This window comes from Bufo bufo, chromosome 1 (assembly GCF_905171765.1).
Source record: "Bufo bufo chromosome 1, aBufBuf1.1, whole genome shotgun sequence".
NCBI lineage: Eukaryota > Metazoa > Chordata > Amphibia > Anura > Bufonidae > Bufo > Bufo bufo.
The window spans coordinates 612,371,968-612,390,797 of record NC_053389.1 but is presented as its reverse complement, the minus strand read 5'-3'; the positions used below and the strand labels follow the sequence as shown (position 1 = coordinate 612,390,797).

General features: G+C 43.9%; 1 protein-coding gene across 1 annotated transcript in view; it reads right to left on the bottom strand.

Moving 5' to 3' along the window:
* Positions 1–18,830, bottom strand: part of ARIH1 (ariadne RBR E3 ubiquitin protein ligase 1) — an 88,164-nt gene that overhangs the window by 18,489 nt on the left and 50,845 nt on the right. Inside the window, exons 5-10 of the mRNA XM_040413686.1 lie at positions 15,857–15,949; positions 12,195–12,250; positions 9,011–9,077; positions 2,704–2,810; positions 1,365–1,407; positions 1,159–1,230 (exon numbers count right to left, since the gene is read on the bottom strand). Of these exons, the coding sequence (XP_040269620.1) occupies positions 1,159–1,230; positions 1,365–1,407; positions 2,704–2,810; positions 9,011–9,077; positions 12,195–12,250; positions 15,857–15,949 (438 nt within the window). The remainder of the gene's footprint in view (positions 1–1,158; positions 1,231–1,364; positions 1,408–2,703; positions 2,811–9,010; positions 9,078–12,194; positions 12,251–15,856; positions 15,950–18,830) is intronic.

Below are 18,830 nucleotides of genomic sequence, written 5' to 3'. Positions count from 1 at the left end.
GTAGTTTCCTCTGATTCAATGAGTGCAGTAAATAATTGTGGATTGTTACTGTGTATCTATGTATGCTGTTGTTTTGTAACCAAATATGGATACCTCAGTTCTCTGGAATATATTTGAACCTGACATGAATTTTCAATACTGCAGCGCTATCTATCTTCTATGAGACTTGATATTTTTTGTAATACTTTTTGGATCTGAGACGTAACGGTGCTATGTCATGTGACACATCATGTGACGGGCATTGCTGCTTCCGTGACCATATGATTTTTTTACATGAGGAGGAGACGGTCTAATTCTAATGTATTGCTACTCATAAATTGTGTAAACCAGATGTATAAAGGATCAAAGATCGCTCTGATAGATAATAATATATGGGTCAGATACATGTCTTACCGTACTCCACTCATGGTCAGTCTGTTTGGATGGGTTGCTTAGCAGTATGACGCCCTGACCCCGTGACTGATCACATGGCTGGGGGCGGTTCAGTCCGCCCCTTGCCATGTGACCACTGACGTGGCTAGGAGGCGGGTTATTTGAATTGTATTTAATGGTGCCATTTGTATATTACTTTGAGCTGTTATCACCTGTACTTTGACAAAGACACAGACTAGTGTCGAAACGCGCGTCACATATGGGTGACGAATAAAGAAACCTTTCTTTCATCACTGGAATTACGGAGTGCTGGTCTCTCTATTACAAGTATCGAGGTATCTACCTTTTGACCGTGCACCTGGACCGCGACTGAAGCGCAGTGCCGCCCATTCATTTCTAATTGATCAGATATTGATGACATATCCCGAAGATAGGTTATTAGTATTAAAAACTTGGACAAGCCCAGTAAAATAGTGTTCAAGGTCTGTGGAAAGCTAGCATCCTGCTACTACTAAAGCGTCAAACTAAAGAATTAGGGCTCAGACGGCCGTATGAATGAGTCCGCATCCGTTCCGCGGCCCCGCAAAAAAAAGATAGAGCATGTCCTATTCTTGTCCGCAATTGGGGACAAGAATAGGCATTTTCTATTATAGATGCGGCAATATGTGGTCCGCAAATTGCGGAACGCACACGGCCGTTATGCGTGTTTTGTGGATCCACTAAACACTACAGTCGTGTGAATGTGCCCTTACAGACATACAGAAGACTGGTGGCAATAAATCTTACCTTTGTGTTAGCTGCAATCCAATTTGATGTTTCACTGTCATCGTCACACTTCTTAATCCATTTTTTGAGCCACTGCAAAAAACAAATCACTTAAAATTACCTTATAATTTCCCCTTTAAGTGTAACACTACTATATGTTGTACCCCAAGAAACAAGACTGGATAAATTATTTTTAACCACATGTCAACCGAATTTACGGTACTTACCTTGCATTTAACAGGATCATGCCAATTCTCTCCACAATTGAAGCTGCAAAAAAATAAAATAAAAAATAAAGAAAATTCTCTTTTGCCCAAACTATTCCATGTCTTTATATAACATAGTTTGGAAGATGGCAATACTGCGGTGCTGCACTTAGACTGTTATATACACACACCCACATGGCAAAGAGATACCCTTAGGGTGCATTCACACAACTGTATGTATTTTGCAGTCCACAAAAGGAGAATCTGCAAAAAATATAGATGACGTCTGTGTTGCATCCTTTTTTCCCCCGACCCATTGTAACAATGCCTATTCTTGTCTGCAAAACAGACAAAAATAGGACATGTTTTATCTTTTTTCTGGGACTGCGTAACGGACATATGGATTCGGACAGTGTGCCGTCAGTATTTTTTGTGGACCCATTGAAATTAATAGGTCTGCATCCAATCTGCAAAAAAAATGCGGATCAGATGCGGAAAAAAATACAGTGATGTGAATGGGGCTTTAAGCTTATTACACATTCAAATAAATTTGAAATTAAAATTATAAAAAAAAGTCACATGTCTGTGCTGTAACAAAGCAGGGACTGCAGAGACAGGCGGGGACCTGGGAAGTGTTGAAACAGGAGCACCAGGAGATTGTAGGGTTATTCCAGTTTTTTTATATTGATACGTCATCAACATTGGAGCTGCGGGAGTACAATACCTGGCACCCCCACTGATCAGCTATTTTGGGGACCTGCAGATGCTGGAAACTATACAGTGGACAGAGTCGGAAGCAAAATTATTCACTGCCTATTGGTCGTGCCAGGCTAATGCAGCTCCCATTCAAGTGAACCCCCCCATCTGATATTGACGACCTAGTCCCTTTAAGATAACTATTACTTCTTTTGCTATATTATTAAAGCATTCTAAGTGATTAAATAAAAATTAAGTGTTTGGAAAACACTTTTAAGCTGCTCATACAATTGGAATACCTGCCGAACACTCATCCTTCCTGACTCTCCATTTCACATGCGTGCTCAGCTCACCCAAGCGTGCATGTGTTTTTAATGTGGAGAGAGGAATAAGCTGCTGACAGGCCCCCTGGGAATGGATTATCTCCTGTATCTTCACTCAAATCGGGCAGATTAAAATACTATGCTCTGTAAGGGGGATCCCCACTATTGCAGAGGACAAGGGGCACAAAATCTCCATGCTCAACTGGAGAGGAGCATAGCTGTACACTCCGATTCAGCTGTTTCACATGAATGGGAGGTATGGAAAAGTGTTCACTCTGTTACTGTACTGCTTGAAACAAAGAGGTGGTCTCTACATCTCACTTCTTGCACTAGTGTCTCACCAGAACTGACGGCCACATTTGCAACGCACAGGCTTGGCATCTGGATACTGAACTTTAACAACGTGATGACAGTCTGGAGCAGGGCACCACTTCAATAGTCTGTTACACTACATAGGAGAAACAAAATATTGTTTTATATGTTTACAAATTTGTAAGGTAACACTGATGTATCTGATTTAGCATTTCTGAAACAATACACAACAAGCATGTATACTTCCATGCAGGGGCGTACACAGATTTCATAGGGCCCCCTCAACTAGTTTCCCAGTGTATGTGAGTCAATCTCTTCCAGGCAATGCACAACACCCCAGATTTCTGACAAATAAATGCCTCATTCACACGTCCGTGCTCAAATCCGTGAGCAGGTGGTCCGTGATGCATCCGTGAAGCTGTCCGTGAAGGATCCGTGTGTCCATTTTTTGCTGTCTGTGTTGCATCTGTGTTTCACTGACACAGTTGGTTTTTGGACCCATAGACTATAATGGATCCATGAACACGGACAAAATAGAGCATGCATCTGTGCTAAAAACACTGACCCACGGACCTTGCTAAAACACTGATGTCTGAATACACACATTAAAATGAATGGGGACGTGTGCTGTCCGTGGAGAACACGTACAGCACACGTCCGTGAAACACTGACGTGTGAATGATGCTTACATTCTTTTTTAATCAAGTACAAGAAATTTTAATTGAATACAAAATTATAATTAAAAAAAAAAGTTGCCTTTGGCCTCACCCACTTTATCCAACTTTTATGTCGGAAAAAGTGAAACAGGTGCTTCAAATATATGGCACTTATTGTAAACACCGTATTTCTCAATGTAGTTACACCAGAAAACTGCCAAGCATACATTGATAAATCTCTGGCTTCTCTTCCATTGCAAAGCTGGCTGCCTGCAGCCACCACTAGGGGGAGCTCAGTTTAAAGGAATTAACACAACTACCATGGAAGCTATAATAAGCTCTTTGCATTAAGCCCCCCTAGTGGCAGCTGTGTTAAAATACAGTGTTTTCAAGAGGGGACAAGAAGGTTCCATGCAGGGCCACTCCTTACCCTAAACGCCATAGCAGTAGGGCGGTCTGCCTCGATTGAATGTATGCCACGGCTACTATGTCAGTACTATCTAAGAATTTTAGAATCTTTACAATGTGTCATTTCTCATGATTGTGCACAATAAGTTGCCATGTGCATAGATGAGGGCTAGCACTATATCTGGTTACTATATGACTAGTCTCATTACACTGCCGATCTGATAAGTAGAGAAAGAAGCATTTTTCTATAAAAGTTATAACGCTTGCATTATAGATTTGTGGAAAAATGCAGCACATTCTTAAAGCCATACTTAATATGTGCTTTCTTTTATGTTGTGAAGCAGAAAACTACTGACTACATAACTGTAATGACAATACGAACATAAGCCTGTAAGCCAAAAGTCCGACACCTAGCACCCCCGCCGATCAGATGCATGAGGAGATGAGGCGTGCTATGTGCACGTGCCGTTTCCAGTCTCCCTTCCTGCTCTGCTGTCCTATAAACATACAGCAGCGAGCAGGAAGGGAGCCAGCAAGTGCGCACATCTCTAACAGCTGATTGTCGGGGATCAGACACGCTCTTACTTTTCTTCCCGCTCTGAACTCTGACAGGAATAAGCCGATTGTAGAGCCAGAGTCGGAGCAGGGAAGCGCACCAGTGGCAAGGGCAGACTGGGCATTCGCTGCTCTTGTGCAGTTAGAATAAAGCCATGGACGAGCTTTCTCTAAAGCTCCTCCACGTCGTGTGCAGCCATGGACGAACTGGCTGCACGCATAGCGGGGCTGAGCTCATTATAAAAACATTACCATTCAGATTTTTTAAGGAAACTCTTTTTTACCCTACCTCCCACTATATCAGGGATGGCCAACCTGAAGCTCTCCAGCTGTTGAAAAACTACAACTCCCAGCATGCCCACACAGGCTACAGCTATCAGCCTACAGCAGGGCATGCTGGGAGTTGTAGTTTTTCAACATCTGGAGAGCCGCAGGTTGGCCATTCCTGCACTATATAGTAGAAAGTACTTATATAGTTGCCAACCCCTTTAAGGTTTAAAACATGTGCGGTATTAAAAGTGTTGTCCCACAAAAATTCCTCTTTAAAGATAAAAGCAGCTCATTATTCTAAACATTTTTTGTTGCATTTAAACTTATTAAAAAAAATCCTCATATCCCATTTGCAGTAACCGCTGCAGGCTAACATTTCTGGCCTTGTATTCAGTACTTTTACAGTACTGACAGGCCAACCTTGCAGCGCTGGTTGCAAATGAGAGGAGTCAGATGAGACTAGTGGTCTTGCCCTCCCCCGCCTCACGACTATGATTGAGAGGTTTCTTACCTATGCGTAACAGTAAAAAAAACATGTCAGTGATGAGCAGGAGGCGAAGGAGGGCAGGACCACGGGTCTCACCTGGCGCACCCTGTGATGTTCGGCCTGTCAGTACTGTAAAAGTATTGAATACCAGACCAGAAATGATAGCCCCCTGAAATCAGCGGGTCTGTCTCTATACTATGTTGCCCTCAGGTTCCTTTTAAAAGGGAAGAACATGCCGAGCACAGAACATGCTGACTGCGGTGTGCTCAATCATTGCAACCCTTTAAAGGGAGTCTTTCACCTATACTAACCGTTTTTGAACACTAACACCATTCTCAGCATTATAGTACCCATATGTGAATGCTACTTACTGTTTAGCTGTCCGTCGCTTATTTCCTTCAAAAAACACTTTAATCCAATATTCAAATTAGGTCTGAAGGTGCCCAGGGGCGGCGTTCAAGCGGCCGGTGCCCAGGCCCTTCTTCGCTATTCATATGAAACCCCTCTCCTTTAAACACTCAGGCCGGCCCTAGGTTCTTCTTATTACCGCCTCCCTTCAGTGTGAAATGCCGCGCCTGCGCCGTGCATCCGAATCGCCGCACCTGTGCACAGCATTACCCATTATGGGCATTGGCATCCGAGTGTTTATTGCACATGCGCTGGCCCCAACACCCCGATCTAGCCAGCGGAAGTAGCCGCCAGCTAGATCGGGATGATGGGGCCGGTGCATGTGCAATAAACGCTCGGATGCCGATAATGGGTAATGCTGTGCGCGTGATTCGGATGCACGGCGCAGGCGCGGCATTTCACACTGAAGGGAGGCGGTAATGAGAACCTAGGGCCGGCCTGAGTGTTTAAAGGGGAGGGGTTTCATATGAATAGCGAAGAAGGGCCTGGGCACCGGCCGCTTGAACGCCGCCCCTGGGCACCTTCAGACCTAATTTGAATATTGGATTAAAGTGTTTTTTGAAGGAAATAAGCGACGGACAGCTAAACAGTAAGTAGCATTCACATATGGGTACTATAATGCTGAGAATGGTGTTAGTGTTCAAAAACGGTCAGTATAGGTGAAAGACTCCCTTTAAGAGCAGTAAAACAACATGAGTAGACATGCTTATGTAATGCACACGATCACTTATTTTAATGTTAAAATACACAGAAACCAACTTTTTACTTTTATAAATTAAATTGTATTTTCTTTCCTTCACAAAATTATGAAGTTAGCTATTTTGCCTGAGCTTCTGCAGCAGCAATTCAAGAGATTTGTATTACAGCAGGCATCTGGACATAGGACTTCTACAGGAGATGCTGTGGGCATGTGATGTAGAGTGGTTGAGAGCAGGGAGGGGAGGAGGACTTTAACTGTGTCTATTAGGTACCACCAGCTTCATAATATATATGTTGGGCTGGGTTCACACTTTCTACTCATACCATGGAGCGTTTTTGGCAGCATGCTGACCTCACCTCTACTTTGGTGCATCCAGAACCTGTGAGCTCAGACTTACCTTTTATTGCAATACTGCTATCTGACGATAAAGAGGTGACTGCTGACTCTGCTCTCATATACACATCAGAAGCCTATACAGTTACTTTCTTAGGCCGAATGCATGAACGGTCCGTGGTAACCCGGCCTGGCATCCAGCTGAGAGCAGGAGCGCAGGGCGTCATTGGTTGCTATGACGCCGTGCGCTTCATGCCGCCGCTGTACTACAGTAATACACTCGTATGATGGGCCTTAATGTGAACCTGGCATCATCAAATGCAGTGCAGTCTGCAGGCAGCATGTTATGGAGCCGGAGGAAAAGATTGATATATAGTTTTGTGATAAAAGGTTTATAATAACTTGTAATTTATAAATCTCTGCTTTTTCTGAGCTCAGTAGCCATGAGGGTGGTCTCATCAGTGACTATCACTGACAGCTGTTTATGTATACAAACTAAAGGCCCCTTTACACTTACATTGGAGAGATCGTCGCTAACAAGTGCTCATTAGCGATAATCTGCTAGTTCATCAGGTAATTGCATATTTCATGCAGACACCTAAATTGTCGTTTGCCAACATTACTCTGCTGCTGGCAAACAAGGATTCTGTATGGGGATAAGCAATTGCATTAGCGATACTGTGGAGGGGATCTCTGCATGTAAATGCAGAGATCTCCTTCACTGACAAGAAGGTGATTGTCAGGAAGGAACGCTTCCTGAGCAGGGCAGGGGGCCATTATACAGAGAATGCTATCAATCACTGATAACATGGTCCACATGGCTACTGAGCGCCGAAAGTGCAAAGGTTTAACTGTATAAATTACAAGGTTTGTGGAATATGATTCCACAAAACTATATCAATCTGCTCTGCTCCTCCTGCTCTATACCATGCTGCCTGTAGATGACATTGCATATTCAGGATGACAGGTTCTCGTTTAACCTCTGATGTATGCTGTTATTCCTCCTGGAAATGCATGAATAAACTGTCAACTGGGCACATGCATTCCTCTTATCTAAAGATTATTGTCTCTACAGTCGGCCACTGTCAGCAACGACTGGACAGTGTCAGACTGCGCAGGGAGACACCAACTGGTAACAACTAATTGTCAATTTATTCATACATTTCCAGAGAAATAGTAAAACATGGAGTTCCAAGAAAAAAATACTCCAGAATGGTTTTTATTCGGAAAGAGACCATCTACTAAAAAAGAGACTTGTCACAAGGGCTGAAAGTTTTTAAAGAGGACCTGTCACTTCTTCTGACATGTCTGTTTTTGCAACTACTTGCATTCCCTATGAAATAATTCTTTTCGTATAACTATACAGTATGTTGTGCTGTTCCTCAAGTATTCCTACAATAAATTTATGAATAAATTGCCAACTGGTTGTTACCATTGCCCTTGTCAAAAGGGGGTCTACCATTGCCAGCACTGACTAGACAATGTCAGACTGTGCAGGGGAACACCTCCAGCCAGAAACACAGAGTTCTCAATTTATTCATTAACTTCTAGTGCAGGGATCAGCAACCTGTGGCACTCCAGGTGCCAGAATACTCCATTCACTTATAAGAAAAGCTGAGCATGCTTTCATGCTGGGAGTTGTAGTTTCACAATACCTGGAGTGCTGAAGGTTGCTGATCCCTGGTCTAGTACCACACAGCATCGAGCCCTCCAGTCTCCTAGCATACGAGCTGCACTTTCTACAGGGCCCCCCTCTGTCTGACTTCATCATACATACAGACAAGAGGTACATATCTGTATACACAGCGCCATCAAGTATGCCAATGAGCTAAGTATCATCTTTCCTTTTTTTGAAGCACCATCTTCTTGCTTTCTCCATTCCCTACGTATAGTACATTGTCATCACCTCCTGATGAGCTGCTGTATGCAGCCGAAACGCGTTGGGTTTGTGTCTTTATATTTATTATATTAGACTTATTCTTTTTGTTTTTTTCACTGGATCAATATTTCCCGATCCAGCTTTTCTAAGTAGGGCATCACTAGGGCCATATCTAGGCCTAGGTACGGGGGCAGGGTGTCTCCACCATCAGGGGACATCCCTGTGCTAAGGACATAGTTCCATAGGGTCGTCTAGGGAGAGTAATTTTCCACAGACTTACCCAATATTACCCCCGTCCCTATAGTGATTCAGTATTTCACCACCTATCTATAATAGGAGGTTCGTTTTTCCTTTTATATATCAGAGCATCTGAGCATATCGACCACTCTTGCTCATACCCATTCATTAATAAAGGTATCAAGTTTTCTAAATAAGCACGTTAATTTTCAATTTTTCTTCCATACCACACAGCATCCCAAGAAAAGATGCTATTAAATTGTCATTTCACGTTAAATACAATTATTCACTAAAACAGACATGTCAGGAGTGGTGAGAGATCCTCTTGAAACACAACTGATAAGTCCCCAGGATTATGGAGATATACCAAGAAACAAAGAAATGCTGTGAATCCGGCACTTACCTCTACAAAGCTATTAGTTATTAGATGCTGATACTTTAACTTTACTTTTGAATCTGTGATTAAACGCCTGATGGAGACAAGAGATCAAACAAGTTTTAATATACAAAACTACTTAAAAAAGGGGAAATGTTTTTTAGCTAATGTAATATTAAATTGGGGATGTGGTGGTAATGGGAATAAAAATAAGAGACGATCTACACTTAAGACTAAAAATAAATGCAAAGACATTGGCTGAAACGACATTCAGAGTAAGCTTACATGGCAATTTACCAGTGTACTCAGATACACAGGAAATACAAATGCAAACAGCATCCCATTGATTTCAATAGGAAATATGCACCACTCACAATTTTACAAAACTTAAAAAAATAAAAAATAAAATAAACAAAGTGACATGCCACTTGTGATATGTTTTAGAAGCTATTATTTTCAAAATCCAGTCCACAAATATGCTAGTTATTAGATATAGATTTTACATGCATTTACACAGCTGGAATCCTGCTTAAAACACCTGGACCCCTGCCGATCAGCTGTTTGAGAAGGCAGTGGTGCTCATGAGAGTTCTGTGGCCTTCTTGCAGCTTATAAAGCACAGCGCTGTACATTGTATAGCGTCTGTGCTTGGTATCTCAGCTCAGCCCTATTCACATCAATGGGGCCGAGCCACCCCTAGGCCACGTGATCGATAATCATGTCGTCACATGGCAGAGGGAAAGCTGCGATAAGGCCATGACACTCACAGGAGAGTCGCTGCCTTCTTAAACAGCTGATCGGCGAGGGTCCTCTCTATTCGACGCTATGGGAGTTCCAAAAATAGCTGAGCGAGGCAGTCCCATAGCAGTTAATGGAGAGTGTACTGCACGTGCACAGCCACCTCTCCATTCACCGCTCTGGGTCTCCAGAAATAACCGAGCCGTCATGAATGAATGGTGGCTTGCTCTCCTTCACTTTGAGGGGCTGTTCTGGAGCTAGAAGTGGGTTCCAAAGTTGGGACACACACATAAAACTAATGGCATTGATGTATTAGATGGCAATAGGGGAATCTTTCACCAGTTTAAGGGTCCATTCAGACATCCATAGTGCATTGCGGATACGCCATACACACGGCCGGCACCCCTGCCTATTCTTGTCTGCAATTGTGGAGTCAATGTATGAATAAGGGCTCATGCACATGACCGTGTGTATTTTGTGGTCCGCAAAAAATACGGATGACATCCCTATTGCATCCTTTTTTTTTGTGGATCCATTGTAACATTGCCTATCCTGGTCCGCAAAAGGGACAAGAATAGGACATGTTCTATCTTTTTTGCAAGGCTACAGAACGGACATACGGAGGGCACACTCATTGAAATGAATGGGTCTGCAAAAAGAAAAAAAAGAAGAACGGAAACAACATACGTTTGTGTGCATGAGCCCTAAATTGACAACTAAATTTACCAGTTGGGGGGGTGTCCCTCCACATACTGACAATGCCTAATCAGTGCTGACAATAACAGACTGTAGGGATTAGGGATCGACCGATATTGATTTTTTAGGGCCGATACCGATAATTTGTCAACTTTCAGGCCGATAGCCGATAATTTATACCGATATTCTGGGTATTTTTATTTTTGAGGAAAAAAATTTTTTTCCTACACAAATCTGCTGAAAATTAATGTTTATTGTTAACGTGTATTATTTTATTTTTTTTGAAAATCTTTTTCATTTATACTTGATATTTTTGTGGGCTTTTTTTTACTAACTTTTAGCCCCCTTAGGGACTAGAACCCTTGTCCTATTCACCCTGATAGATCTCTATCAGGGTGAATAGGAGCTCACACTGTCCCTGCTGCCCTGTGCTTTGTGCACACAGCAGCATGGAGCTTACCATGGCAGCCAGGGCTTCAATAGCGTCCTGGCTGCCATGGTAACCGATCGGAGCCCCAGGATTACACTGCTGGGGCTCCGATCGGAGAAGCAGGGGAGAGGGGATCCTGTGGCCACTGCCACCAATGATTAATACTGGGGGGGGGGGGGGGGGGGGGGGCGCACTGCGCCACCAATGTTTTTACTATTGGGATGGGGGTGGGGGGCGCACTGCGCCACCAATGTTTTTACTATTGGGATGGGGGTGGGGGGGCGCACTGCGCCACCAATGATTAATACTAGGGGGCTTGGGGGGGCGCACTGCGCCACCAATGAACATAAATCTCTCATTCATATACAGGAGGCGGGAGCTGGCTGCAGAATCACATAGCCGGCTCCCGACCCCTATGAACGGTAGCTGCGATCCGCGGCACCTAAGGGGTTAACTACCGCGGACCACAGCTGCCGTTCATAGAGGTCGGGAGCCGGCTATGTGATTCTGCAGCCAGCTCCCGCCTCCTGTATATGAATTAATGAAAGGCTTATCTTCATTGGTGGCGCAGCAGCCACATCCCCTCCCCTCCTCTTGTCTCCTCTCCTGCTATTGGCGGCAGCAGCAGCAGCAGCACAGGGGGAGGAGACACTGCTTCCTTCTCCCCTGTGCTGCGGAGGGAACACAGAACGCGCTGAGAGCAGCGCGTTCTGTGTTCCCAATACGTTATCGGAATATCGGCAAAATAGATGCCGATACCGATAACGTTCAAAATCCTCAATATCGGCCGATAATATCGGCCAAACCGATAATCGGTCGATCCCTAGTAGGGATACACCCCTTTGATAAGGGAATGGTAACATCCAGCAGTTCATTTATTCACACAGTTCTAGGAAGAACAACAGAAGAACAGCACGGCGCACAGTTATAAGAAAAGATGCTTCAGAATTGTGATTTCATGGACTATTTCCTAAAACATGAATGACAGCAGAGCTGACAGGTCTTCATTAAGTATTTTCATACAAAGCTGAGATCATAAAATTCATAAGGGATCACACAACGACAAACGCAATGGAATTCCTAGTTAAATATTGAAAAAGGTCACTTTCATAAATTTAAGTACAAGAAAAACAAAATCTACAATCTTTGGAAATCTGGAGATGCAAAAGGAGTAACCTCATCTCATACATATAAAGCTCACAGAAGGTGATTTTTCTGTGGATAAGAGAAAACGTGGCTCGAGCATTGAACATCCTCATGATATTTTGGAACATTTATATTGTCATCAGAAAGGCAATGAAACAATATCAAATACAAATAACATACTGTATATTAGCTCACCACTTACATTACTGTATTGTCATCAACTAAAATGTCACAACCATGAGCTGGGCAGGAGATGGTCTAAAGAAAGAGAACATATGTGAAGGTCAAATACCTGTTTTATTACATTCATTTATGGATTCTGACAGTTAGGCCTCATGCACACGACCGTTGTGTGCATCCGTGGCCGTTGTGCCGTTTTCCGTTTTTTGTTGCGGACCCATTGACTTTCAATGGGTCCGTGGAAAAATCTGAAAATGCACCGTTTTGCAGCCACATCCGTGATCCGTGTTTCCTGTCCGTCAAAAAAATATGACCCGTCCTATTTTTTTGACGGACAACAGTTCACGGACCCATTCAAGTCAATGGGTCCGTGAAAGAACACGGATGCACACAAGATTGGCATCCGCGTCCGTAGGTTACTTTCATACAGACGGATCCGAAGATCCGTCTGCATAAAAGCTTTTTCTGAGCTGAGTTTTCACTTCGTGAAAACTCAGAACCGACAGTATATTCTAACACAGAGGCGTTCCCATAGTGATGGGGACGCTTCTAGTTAGAATATACTATGAACTGTGTACATGACTGCCCCCTGCTGCCTGGCAGCCCCTGATCTCTTACAGGGGGCTGTGAGCCGCACAATTAACCCCTCAGGTGCTGCACCTGAGGGGTTAATTGTGCATATCATAGCCCCCTATAAGAGATCAGGGGCTGCCAGGCAGCAGGGGGCAGACCCCCCTCCCTCCCCAGTTTGAATATCATTGGTGGCCAGTGTGCGCCCCCCCCCCCTATTGTAATATCATTGGTGGCCAGTGTGCGCCCCCCCCCCTCTATTGTATTAATATCATTGGTGGCCAGTGTGCGGCCTCCCCCCCCCGATCATTGGTGGCAGCGGAGATTCCGATCGGAGTCCCAGTTTAATCGCTCTGGGGCTCCGATCAGTAACCATGGCAACCAGGACGCTACTGCAGGCCTGGTTGCCATGGTTACTTAGCAATATTACAATATTAGAAGCATCATACTTACCTGCTGGCTGCTGCGATGTCTGTGTCCGGCCGGGAGCTCCTCCTACTGGTAAGTGACAGGTCTGTGCGGCACATTGCTTAATAATCTGTCACTTACCAGTAGGAGGAGCTCCCGGCCGGACACAGACAGCGCAGCAGCCAGCAGGTAAGTATGATGCTTCTAATATTGTAATATTGCTAAGTAACCATGGCAACCAGGCCTGCAGTAGCGTCCTGGTTGCCATGGTTACCGATCGGAGCCCCAGAGCGATTAAACTGGGACTCCGATCGGAATCTCCGCTGCCACCAATGATCGGGGGGGGGGGGGGGGGGGGGGAGGCACGCACACTGGCCACCAATGAAATTACAATATAGTGGGGGGGGGAGGCGGGCCGACGGAGGCCGCACACTGGCCACCAATGATATTACAATAGAGGGGGGGCGGACACTGGCCACCAATGATATTACAATAGAGGGGGGCCGACGGAGGCTGCACACTGGCCACCAATGATATTACAATAGAGGGGGAGTGGGGGGGGGGCGCACACTGGCCACCAATGATATTACAATAGCGGTAGGGAGGGGGGGGGGGCGCACACTGGCCACCAATGATATTACAATAGAGGGGGGCCGGGGGGAGGCCGCACACTGGCCACCAATGATATTCAAACTGGGGAGGGAGGGGGGTCTGCCCCCTGCTGCCTGGCAGCCCCTGATCTCTTACAGGGGGCTATGATACGCACAATTAACCCCTTCAGGTGCGGCACCTGAAGGGTTAATTGTGCTGATCACAGCCCCCTGTAAAAGATCGGGTGCTGCCAGGCAGCAGTCATGTACACAGTTCGTAGTATATTCTAACTAGAAGCGTCCCCATCACCATGGGAACGCCTCTGTGTTAGAATATACTGTCGGATCTGAGTTTCACGATGTAACTCAAATCTGATGGTATATTCTAACATAGAGGCGTTCCCATGGTGATGGGGACGCTTCAAGTTAAAATATACCATCGGATTGGAGAAAACTCCGATCCTATGGTATATTAACTCCTGACTTTACATTGAAAGTCAATGGGGGACGGATCCGTTTGAAATTGCACCATATTGTGTCAACGTCAAACGGATCCGTCCCTATTGACTTGCATTGTAATTCAGGACGGATCAGTTTGGCTCCGCACGGCCAGGCGGACACCAAAACGACTTTTTTTTCATGTCCGTGGATCCTCCAAAAATCAAGAAAGACCCACGGACGAAAAAACGGTCACGGATCACGGAAAAACGGAACCCGTTTTTGCGGACCGCAAAAAAAACCAGTCGTGTGCATGAGGCCTTAGCCTAAGTAAGAAACAAATGCAGTACCAAAAATGACTTTCCAAGAAAAATGGAGAACACAAGTAACAAATGAAGAGAAGACCAACAGTATTGAGTATGCTCACAAGACTTAATCAATTACCGACCACCATACGGATATACGTCGGCGGTCAAGAATTCAAAGATGGCCATAGCCACTGGGTGCCTGCTATTTCATACAGACATTTAACCCCTTAGATGCCATGGTCAATCCTGACAACGGCATCTGAATGTTGAAAACCCGGAAGCGTGTGCTCCGGCTCCCCCGGCAGGGATTGTGGGAGCCGGAGTGTGTTAGCAGCAGCCCGTCCTCCTGTGTGACAGGAGGCTGCTGCATAGTAATTTCTACGGAGCCCCTGCCTGGGCTCCATAGAAATACAGTAAAGCAATTCAATGATTTTTCCGAAACGGAAAATATAAAGTCCAAATGGACGATTTCTCCTCCCACAAAAAATGTAATGAAAAGTGGTCAAAAAGTCGTATATGCCCCAAAATGGTATCACTTAAAAATGTACAGATCGCCCCGCAAAAAAATTAGTCTTCACACAGCTCCGCATACATAAATACAAAACAGTTATAGGGGTCAGAATATGGAAACTAAAAGAATAAATACATTTTTTCAAGGTTTTTTTTTTTTTAGTATAAAAACACAATAAAAAAATATACATATGTGGCATTGCCTGATTCATACTGACCTGGAGAATGAAAGTAACTGGTCCGTTTTATGGTATAGGGAACGCCGTAAAAACAAAACCCCCAAAAAACTGTTCTGGAATTGTGTTTTTTTCCAATTTCACCTCATTTATAATTTTTTCCCCACTTACTACCACATTGTATGCAACTGTCAATACCGCCATTAGAAAGGGCATCTTGTCCCGCAAAAATACATGTGAACAGAAAAATTAAAAAAAATAGTTATGGCTTTGGGAGGACTAGGAGTAAAAAACGAAAACTAAAAAGTGGAAAATCGCCCGGTCATGAAAGGGTTAAAGTGCAAAGTGTTTTTTCAGTAGCAGAAAACCAACAATGACCCTTGCATTTCCGCTTCAGATATGTAGTTTGCACTATTTTTGATCCAGATGAGGATTCAGTGGGGCTATCCTCATGTTCTCCAATCCCCCCCTCCCCAAAAAAAAAGTCATAGACTGATTATTCTAGTGGCGGATTATTTTTCACTCCACTGCCAGAAAAAGGAGAAAAAATGTTTCCATGCATGTGAACTGGGTGCAAATATCACATGGATTGTGGTGTGGAATATGCATTAAAAACCATCTGGAAAAAAAAGCCACGTGAAGAACATACGTAATAAATGTAGAATCCTCTACCAAGGTTTTTACCTGTCCCATTCCTTCCTCTATGATTTTGGTGGTTAAATATTCACCCCAGCACTGCATGCAGAACTTGTGACCACACTCGAGGCCTGTGAAATACTGTAGAAAATACAAGGATGGGAGTAAGTTTTAGACACACACGGAGAAGGAATTATGTACACAGTAGCAAATAGGCGTCACCTAGCATTACTTCCCATGACCAAATCTGTAAATCCTAGTCACTGATTTCAACTTGGCAAAGGTTTTAATTTGTTGTCATTGACACGGACTGTTCAAGAGTAAGGATGCTTTCCCAGTGCACACATTGTCATCAACATGAAAAGTAAATGCTTTCCTTAAGGCTCCATTCACACGTCCGTAAGTGTTTTGCGGATCCGCAAAACACGGACACCTGCAAAGGGCGGTCCGCAATTTGCGGACCGCACATCGCAGACACTATAATAGAAAATGCCTTTTCTGGTCCGCAATGGCGGACAAGAATAGGACATGTTCTATTTTTTTCAGGAACAAAATTGCGGATCCTGAAAAACTGATCCCGAAAAAACGGATGCGGATCCCGAAAATGCGGATGTGGATCCAGGAAATGTGGATTTGCATCCGTTCCAGCCCCATTGAAAGTGATTGGGTCCGCAAATTGCGGAACGAATACGGACCCAAATTACGGACGTGTGCATGGACCCTAAAGTGCACATCCACTTACATAGGAAACCATTATAATAATGCAGGAGTGTGGGCAATAAACATTTTTCTAAATACAATTCATAGATTCGGATACCATACACAAGAAAGATGACACAGCACTTCAGAGATTCCAGATCAATGTGAAAATGTATCAGGCTGTGCCGATACATCTATACAGTTGCAAGCAAAAGTATGTGAACCCTTTGGAATGATAAAGATTTCTGCACAAATTGGTCATAAAATGTGATCTGATCTTCTTCTAAGTCACAACAATAGACAATCACAGTCTGCTTAAACTAATAACACACAAAGAATTAAATGTTACCATGTTTTTATTGAACACACCATGTAAACATTCACAGTGTAGGTGGAAAAAGTATGTGAACCCCTAGACCAGGCATCCTCAAACTGCGGCCCTCCAGCTGTTGTAAAACTACAACTCCCACAATGCCCTGCTGTAGGCTGATACCTAAAGGGTGTTCCGGCATGCTGGGAGTTGTAGTTTAGCAACAGCTGGAGGGCCGCAGTTTGAAGATGCCTGCCCTAGACTAATGACATCTCCAAGAGCTAATTGGAGTGAGGTGTCAGCCAACTGGAGTCCAATCAATGAGATGAGATTGGAGGTGTTTGTTACAGCTGCCCTGCCCTATAAAAAAAACACACCAGTTCTGGGTTTGCTTTTCACAAGAAGCATTGCCTGATGTGAATGATGCCTCGCACAAAAGAGCTCTCAGAAGACCTATGATTAAGAATTGTTGACTTGCATAAAGCTGGAAAGGGTTATAAAAGTAACTCCAAAAGCCTTGCTGTTCATCAGTCCACGGTAAAACAATTTGTCTATAAATGGAGAACGTTCAGCACTGCTGCTACTCTCCCTAGGAGTGGCCGTCCTGTAAAGATGACTGCAAGAGCACAGCGCAGACTGCTCAATGAGGTGAAGAAAAATCCTAGTGTCAGCTAAAGACTTACAAAAGTCTCTGGCATATGCTAACATCCCTGTTAGCGAATCTACGATACGTAAAATACTAAACAAGAATGAATTTCATGGGAGGATACCACAGAGGTTAGCCACTGCTGTCCAAAAAAAACCATTGCTGCATGTTTACAGTTTGCACAAGAGCACCTGGATGTTCCACAGCAGTAATGGCAAAATATTCTGTAGACAGATGAAACCAAAGTAGAGTTGTTTGGAAGAAACACACAACACTGTGTGGAGAAAAAGAGGCACAGCACACCACCATCAAAACCTCATCCCAACTGTGAAGTATGGTGGTGGGGGCATCATGGTTTGGGGCTGCTTGCTGCGTCAGGGCCTGGATGGATTGCTATCATCGAAGGAAAAATAAATTTCCCAAGTTTATCAAGACATTTTGCAGGAGAACTTAAGGCCATCTGTCCACCAGCTTAAGCTCAACAGAAAATGGGTGTTGCAACAGGACAAGGACCCAAAGCATAGAAGTAAATCAATAACAGAATGGCTTAACCAGAAGAAAATACGCCTTCTGAAGTGGCCCAGTCAGAGTCCTGATCTCAACCCGATTGCTGTGGCATGACCTCAAGAAAGCGATTCACACCAGACATCCCAAGAATATTGCTGAACTGAAACAGTTCTGTAAAGAGGAATGGTCAAGAATTACTCCTGACCGTTGTGCACGTCTGATCTGCAACTACAGGAAACGTTTGGTTGAAGTTATTGCTGCCAAAGGAGGTTCAACCAGTTATTAAATCCAAGGGTTCACATACTTTTCCCACCTGCACTGTGAATGTTTACATGGTGTGTTTAATAAAAACATGGTAACATTTAATTATTTGTGTGTTATTAGTTTAAGCAGACTGTGATTGTCTATTGTTGTGACTTAGATGAAGATCGGATCACATTTTATGACCAATTTGTGCAGAAATCCATATCATTCAAGGGTTCACATACTTTTTCTCGCAACTGTATATACACAAATGTTACATCTCAATCCATTTCACAATTTATCAAATTCACAAAGACAAAGGGGTAGATTTATCATCTCCCTTGCGCCTGAAAAGTGGTGTTAAAAAGTTGCAAAGTATGGGGGGAATTTATCATAAGGGGAATATTTGAAGTCAGTTTTGCTTGAGTCTGTGCTGAGGTTGTTTGCTAAATTTTTCTTATCCTAAAACCTAACACTTTTGTCTAGAAAAGCTGCTGCAGTTTTCCTACTACACCCTCCTACTGCAGCGAGACCGACTTTTTTTGCAACTTTTAAAAAAGTCTCAATGATAAATCTGGAGTGAAACTCATTAACATAGCTAACCATGCCTTCTTTTC